Consider the following 7919-nt stretch of genomic DNA (forward strand, 5'->3'; position numbering starts at 1 on the left):
CCCACTGCAAGTTAACGGGTCGTAACAACGTTAATGGAGGGGAGACTGTATTGTATCTCGTCAGTAAAGCTGGTTCTCTAATCAGCGGTAAATTCCCTCAGGTGCGTGATTTCTCATAGAGCAGCTGTTACTACACAGAGCCGTTGTTAACTGAGAAGATGCACAAATAAACGCTGAAATGAACGTGGATTTTCGCATCTTCTCAGTTAACAATGGCTCTGTGTAGTAACAGCTGCTCTATGTGAAATCACGCACCTGATGGAATTTACCGCTGATTAGAGCAGCCCTAGTGTATTGTGGCAACATCGGTTCCTTCAGAGAGAATCTTCTCAAAAACAGGGCAGATAATCACAGAAAGAAGAAATAGGATCAGTCCATCAAAGCTGAGGCATCTGATTTTTTTGAATGCCAATCTTCACTGAGGACATTAATACGAATTGCTTGAGTTTGGTTCTAGTTCTGTGGATTTATTTGCGGTTTTGTTGTTAATTTTTTTAAATAAAATGTTTTATTAAAATATTAAACAAAAGAATGGTTTTGTAACAAAATAAATGCACAAAATTAGGCAATTATAAGGATTCTCATAAAAATACTGCACATGAAAGGGTTTTCAACACACAAACCATTATGTTTTGCAAAGTTATGGTAAAACAATGTCCTACAAAAAAATCCTAAATTAAGAGCCATTCAGGAGTCGAAAGAAAAAGAGCCGAGCTTCCCATCACTAATACAAAGGTCTAAATAGCATTATTATCTATTATCTATTATCTATTTGTGGGGCGGGCCAAATAATTTCATAAAAGCGGGCATCACTAGTGAACGCGATAAATATAAAAGCCTCATCTGTTTGGGAAGGTGTGCTCCCAGTCAGCAGAGCCAGGCGAAAGTATAAGTCCCACTTAACTTTGTCACCTTCTAAATAATTCCGCGAGTAGGGCTTGAGGAAGTGACGTTGCCTGCATCTGCGCAGTGCGATCTGATGCATCCCTTGAAGTGAGACAGGAAACAGAAATACTGCAAAATAATAATAACACTACATAAATATAAAAAAATATTACATTTTGTTCCATCTCATTTTGTTCAATGACATTTTAGCATAATTTTTATTTTGTAAACCACATTTAGTATTTTTATTCGTCAACAATATTTCATTATACATTTTTATTATAGTCCTCATCACATGACCAGCATTTACTTTGCTTGTCTTGTTTTCATCACGTAATAAAGGTTCGTTGATGACGATATTTAGTCATAATTTTCGTTGATGAAAGAAACACTAGCTGTAGCTGTTCAAAAATCTAAATTTACCATTCGTACATTTAATTAAACTAAATTTGAGTGGTTGTATGAAATGATGCCATGAAATCCCTGCATTTAAAGGGTTAGTTCATCGAAAAAAAAAAATTATGTAATTAATGACTCACCCTCATGTCGTTCCAAACCCGTAAGACCTCCGTTCATCTTCGGAACACAGTTTAAGATATTTTAGATTTAGTCTGAGAGCTCTCAGTCCCTCCATTGAAACTGTGTGTATGGTATACTGTCCATGTCCAGAAAGGTAATAAAAACATCTTCAAAGTAGTCCATGTGACATCAGAGGGTCAGTTAGAGTTTTTTGAAGCATCGAAGATACATTTTGGTCCACATTATTCAGCATTGTCTTCTCTTCCATGTCTGTTGTGAGCGAGTTCAAAACACTGCAGTTTAGTGATATCCGGATTGCGAATTAATCATTTGATGTAACCAGATCTTCTTGACCCAGTTCACCAAATCGAACTGAATCGTTTGAAACGGTTCGCGTCTCCAATAGAGCATCACAGTCCCGCCCACAGCCCGAGAGAGCTTTGTTGCCAGAAGTAAATTTCCCATTCATTTCTCCCATTGACTTTAGGAAAAATCCGTATCTATAGAGTTTTAGAGCATGTCTGAGGATAACCAGCTACGGCTGAACTCATAAGCATACAACATATCATTTCGAGTGAAAAAAAGTAAGAGAAAATCCAAAAAAGTCAAAGGTACAAGACTGTGTACATATTTTCATTTCGAGTGAAGGAACTACTCATCCCATAAACCACCGTGCCCCACTGAATTCGACTGAAGCCCACAGCCGCGAACAAGCCTTTTTAGCGACTTCCAAATCTAAAGACGGCCTCGCAAACTTTTTCCTCCAGTGAATTTTATTTTATATAGTGAATGTGCAGTAATAGCAGTTCTTTCAGTATTAATCATGTAAATAAATAGTGTTTTATATAGGTATTGTGTATTGATTTTTATATTTATCATCGTGTATTTTAGATTGTGTGCGTGTGTGAAAGTGGTTAATGATAATGTCAGCAACATGGAGCAGTGCTTTGTACCTGACTGAAATCCCCGCTCAGTAGTCAACACATGTCGTTGCCATTACACAAATGTTCAGTAAATGCACAAAAAGGTATGCCTAGGCTAAATATTGTTTTGACAGTGGCATCATAAAATGCTTGATATGACTCATACCGTATGAAGGCTACAGTAGCCTAGCTAAAGTGGACGATAATGCTAACTAAACGTTACCAACCTCCCTGCAAAACTCACCAAAACTTTGAAGGTCTTGTTCCTCATGCTGGCCCTTACTAGACCCACAAGCTGACCCTCGGACACGCTACACTCACCTAATGTTACATGACCCTATCTAAAGTGTTTTTCACCCCTTTGAACACTTGTTTTCCTCCTTGAAAAAAGCCATCATGGCAGCCAAGGAGCTCATGATTGCACTGATAAGTCTACCGTGCAAAAACGCAACACAGGTTTTTATTTTATTTTATTTTTTTATTAATGATCTTCAGTCTTCACGGACTTTCGCGGGGTTTAACCAGACAGTTACACGTGTTCCACCAATCAGATGCATCACTGTGGGATTGTGGGATTGTTCAAGATTGTGGGTAATGAAGTACTTACCCAAGACATCGCGAATAAAAGGCATTTATCTCAAAACAAGGTTAGTGCCCCATGAACTTTTGGCGTTTATATGAGCATATACTATCGCTTAGTACAGCCGTAGCTGGTTTTAAGTCTACCATGTATGGTTACGTTTTTATGGCTTATTTACCCAAATGTCAATGCAGAAATTGTATTGAATTTTTACTTCCGGCACCGGCTGTGGGCGGGACTGTGATGGTCTATAAGCATTAATCCACAAATGACTTAAGCTGTTAACTTTTTTTTTACGTGGCTGACACTCCCTCTGAGTAAAACAAACCAATATCCTGGAGTAATTAATTTACTCAGTACACTAACTGAACTGCTGTGAAGAGAGAACTGAAGATGAACACAGAGCCGAGCCAGATAACGAACAAAAGACTGACTCGTTTAAATCTAAAATATCTTAAACTGTGCTCCGAAGATGAACGGAGGTCTTACGGGTTTGGAACGACATGAGGGTGAGTTATTAATGACATAATTTAGATTTTTGGGTGAACTAACCCTTTAAGTCTCTCTGCAGCATTTCAGGGCTGCACAGCATCTGATGATAAGACAGCAGCCGTGGAGGATTTCCTGCGTTACCTGTATGGAGCCATGGCCCATGATGCCATCTGGCAGTACGCCAGTGAAGAGCAGCTCCAGGATGCCCAGATGGCCATCGAACGCAGCGTCATGAACCGCATTTTCAAACTGGCATTCTACCCCAATCAGGATGGGGATATTCACAGAGATCAGTAAGGAAACTCATAAAACCTGCTTCCTTACTCCTGTTCATTTTTACATTGGGTCTAAACCAGATGTGATGCATTAAGCAACCTCCTCTATACTAGCCTGTCTGACATTTTGTCAGTCAAATGGTTTCTGTCTTTGTCGCATTACACTGGTTATATATGGACTTAAAACTATATCAAAATATTTTCTTGTATTTATTGCAATTAACTAGGGGTGTGCCGATCGTTATGCGCATCTCATTAGTAAAGCCAGTTCTCTAATCAGCGGTAAATTCCATCAGGTGCGTGATTTCACATAGAGCAGCTGTTAATACACAGAGCCATTGTTAACTGAGAAGCTGCACAAATCCACATTCATTTCAGCGTTTATTTTCGCATCTTCTCAGTTAACAACGGCTCTGTGTAGTAACAGCTGCTCTATGTGAAATCATGCACCTGAGGGAATTTACCGCTGATTAGAGAACCGGCTTTACTGACGAGATGCGCATTAACGATCGGCCGATCGTGATCGGAGCACCCCTACAATTAACACATTATCAATGATAATAATTAATATTCAAATTAAAAAATAATTTGTTTGTTTAGAGACAAGTATTATTTTTACCCCCAGTGCAGAAACTCATGCATCACTGTATTAGACCTTACAATGTTCCAGGAACAAAGACATCAAGCTATAAAAAAAATAATGACATCCAGCTATCGTTATAGCTGAGTAAAAAGAAGACAGAAACACTTTAACTGACCAGACTTGAAGAACAATAAACACATGATTGCGACAATATATGGTTTATCTTTGTTTTTCAAGCCATCTTGGGTATTTTTATAAGAATAAAGTATATTTATAATGCAGTGCTTATCAACTTAGTCTTTATCACTGTATAGAATACTATAAAATATTACGATTTCTGCCTCATTCTGTGATATGAAACCACGTTTCAAACACTCGACTCAATGTTATGAAGTGAATTTGACGTAGGTCAATAAATCTCTTTGTTGGACAAAAGGTTTGTAAACAGGTGCAGAAACATGCAAAACTGTGTCCGTACACTTGCTACTGTAGTACATTTATTCATTGCACAGTAATAATTTTGTTGTTGCACTGTTCAGCCTTGACTAAACCAGTCCCAGATTGTAGAGGCAGCTCCTCGTTTAGCGAGAAACTCCTCATCAGTTTCACATCTTCTTTCTACCATGCCTCTCCACATGGTCACGCTCAGAAATATTTCAAGAACTAGGTTTTATCATGAGAAGACTAATTCTTATCATGGGGAGAATTTTTACCAGTATATTGCAAATAAGATCTCACCCATTCCTATTTCAAATGGCTGTGCTTTTGTTTATTTGCACAAGAAAATAGTATGTTAATGATATGTCTCCTTTATTCAAGGCTATTACTGGAGCACATTCAGCGTCTGTCCAAAGTGGTGACAGCCAATCACAAAGCCCTGCAGATCCCGGAGGTAACCATTTGCACAATGTCTCAAAATATAGCAAGAAACAAAGATGGAAAAATAGCAGTTTGATCTTTGTGTGTGTCTGTGAATCTGTCCAGGTCTATTTGAAGGAGGCACCATGGCCCTCAGCACAGGCTGAGATCAGGACCATCAACGCCTATAAGACCCCGCGAGATAAAGTACAGTGTATCCTGCGCATGTGCTCCACAATTATGAACCTGCTCAGTCTGGCCAATGAGGACGCTGTACCCGGGGCTGATGACTTTGTCCCAGTGCTCGTCTTTGTCCTGATTAAAGTGAGTTAAGAGACAACCTTAGAGTGTTAATGTTCATAATTGTGTTAATTGTGTTGTGCATTCTGTAAAAGTACAATGATAATTTCTGATAGTTGGCTGGCACTAAGGCCCATAAGCTTTGCTGTCTTATAAGTAATCAAATATTCTTTGGTATTTAATAAAAATATCTCTTTATACGTTTATTAAATAAATTCAGCTTGTTCTGTAATCACAACTACAGTACATCCATAACACATATTGAATTTATTAAACTGCTTAAAGATGTAAGCAACTTGTAGTTTCATAAGAGTTTCACAAGAAAAAAATCCTGGAATGTTTTCCTCAAAAACCTTAATGTCTTTGCAACTAAAGAAAGACAGACATGAACATGACATGTCAAGAGTAAATTATCAGGATATTTTTATACTGGAAGTGAACTAATCCTTTAAGGCTAGTTTTATATACTTTACTGCTCAAATGTTTTGGGGTTGCTCCAAAGTTTTTTTTTTTTTTTATGCTCTACAAGGCTGCGTTTATTTGATCAATACAGCACACAGTAAAAATTTTAAAACAAATGAAATCTCTTTACTGTCTCTCAATTTTATTAATTCTTGCTGATGTTTATTTCTTAAACAAAAAAAAAAAAGTTACAAACTTTTGAATGCTAGTTTGCTTCAAGGTGAAAAGAGTTAATTCACTGATCCTAATGTTAGAGTTCTTTTGTTTGCTTGATGTAAGTTTTGTTATTTTGTCCAGTGTTCTTTTTTTTTTTTTTTTCATTTTTCCCCACCCCATACCTATTTGCATTAGTTATGCACACACCCACACCAGATTTTCTACTTGTAAGTGTGCTTGAATGTGTAAGCATGCACAATGTGGGTGGTCAGATGTTAACTCGTACATTAATTCCCCCCTCTTGCTCGTTCTCTCCCTCCCTCCAGGCAAACCCTCCCTGCCTTCTGTCCACCATTCAGTACATCAATAATTTCTACGCCAGCAGACTGAGCGGGGAGGAGTGCTACTGGTGGATGCAGTTCACTGCCGCCGTGGAATTCATTAAAACCATCGACGACCGCAAGTGAAGCAGAACAGCCACCTGTATGGACAGACTGTAGGAAGGAGAGAGAGAGACAGAGAGAGAGGGAGAGAGAGAGGACAGCGCGGATGACTACTCTCCCCTTCATCGAGAACGCACAGTGTGGCATCGCCTCAGTCTGTATAGTTGTACATAGAGGCAAAAACACTTCAAGTTTAAAATCGATCAAATATTAGATATGATCATGACAGGTTTTACTGCGCTGGGGTATTAAACAAATGAAAACAAATAATGCGGCAGGTGGTAACATTGCCACTCACTACTGATCTCGCTTATAACCCACGTGTTTTTCTGTATTACTGGGGAGGTGCTGGGACTTAGAATCAAATTTTATATTAAACACAGATTTAGCAAGTAATTAGCTCTGTTAAAATATACCTATCAACTGAAAAAGGGACCAGGAACTACCTGTATCGATCATGTGTCGGAACGCTTCTGAGGGGTCCTCCTTGTATAAACGGTGCAATCTCATCCTGTTCAAAGCTAACAGTCACATGCCGAGTCATATCAAAGAACGCATCACTGTAGATGCTGCCAGTGTATCAATGTTACAGTTTATCAAATTAAACATGCCATTATTTTAATAGGGCAGCTTGTTCTATGAATGTAAACAGGTGTTGTCATTATTGTACATTCAATCTTTCCTACGTTTCCCAGACAATTTGGAAATAAGGGCCCACATATTTATATAAAATAAAATGTATTTATTACCTAACTCCTGTATTTAATGTTTTATTATATTAACTGACTTGTTCCATGAATTAGTTGTTGGACAGATGCACACGGTCCGGACGAGGAAACAAGTTCTAGAAATGTTCAATCTCGCAGAGAGCTGCTAAAACAGGGTGTCTTCACATTAGCGGATAGAGTTGTAAATGAGTGCCTTGCAGATATTTGCAGTAAGACTTGATCTTTTAGTTTTGGTGGATTTTCTGCCACATTTCGGGATTCTTGCGTCTTCCTTGAAGTGAGGAAGCCGGATCTGTCAAAGTCAAGCCTGGCTAAACGTCACTATGCTATTAATAACAAACCTGAAAGAAAAAGTACAACTTGCCAAGTAGAAACACCCCCCACATTTGGTCGTTCAGTACGTGGATTGTTATTTGTGTTGAAGAGGTGGAGAATTGGCTGCTGGTTCTTAAAGTATGGTATGGTGTTGTTGAGTTGGCGGTTGACCTTTTCTTGTCTTTAAAATCCATGTATTGTTTCAAGAGTTTTACTTTTTTAGGATTAAATCACTGTTATTTTTATAATGCAGTTCCCAAGTTAAACTATAAGTTTGTAGGAATATTTTTGTGTAATTTAAGGTTCACTCTCTGAAAAAAAAAAACTGCAAAGATTGTACCTTTAGGTGTAAAACAGCTTGTCACTGGGATGGACACCATGTTTACCCCTAAAAGGTTCA

The 7919-nt window shown here is 38.2% G+C and overlaps 1 protein-coding gene across 7 annotated transcripts in view; it reads left to right on the plus strand.

Annotated features, from left to right (window-relative positions):
• LOC132114428 (GTPase-activating protein and VPS9 domain-containing protein 1-like) overlaps positions 1–7229 on the plus strand; it is a 53347-nt gene extending 46118 nt beyond the window's left edge. For all 7 annotated transcript variants that reach the window (XM_059522534.1, XM_059522537.1, XM_059522536.1 and 4 more), the window contains 4 exons: positions 3479–3692; positions 5077–5149; positions 5242–5439; positions 6360–7229. In XM_059522534.1, the coding sequence (XP_059378517.1) occupies positions 3479–3692; positions 5077–5149; positions 5242–5439; positions 6360–6500 (626 nt within the window). In that variant the 3' untranslated portion in view covers positions 6501–7229. The remainder of the gene's footprint in view (positions 1–3478; positions 3693–5076; positions 5150–5241; positions 5440–6359) is intronic.
• The last annotated feature ends 690 nt before the right edge of the window (positions 7230–7919 follow it).

Source organism: Carassius carassius, chromosome 34 (genome assembly GCF_963082965.1).
Source record: "Carassius carassius chromosome 34, fCarCar2.1, whole genome shotgun sequence".
NCBI classification, from domain to species: domain Eukaryota; kingdom Metazoa; phylum Chordata; class Actinopteri; order Cypriniformes; family Cyprinidae; genus Carassius; species Carassius carassius.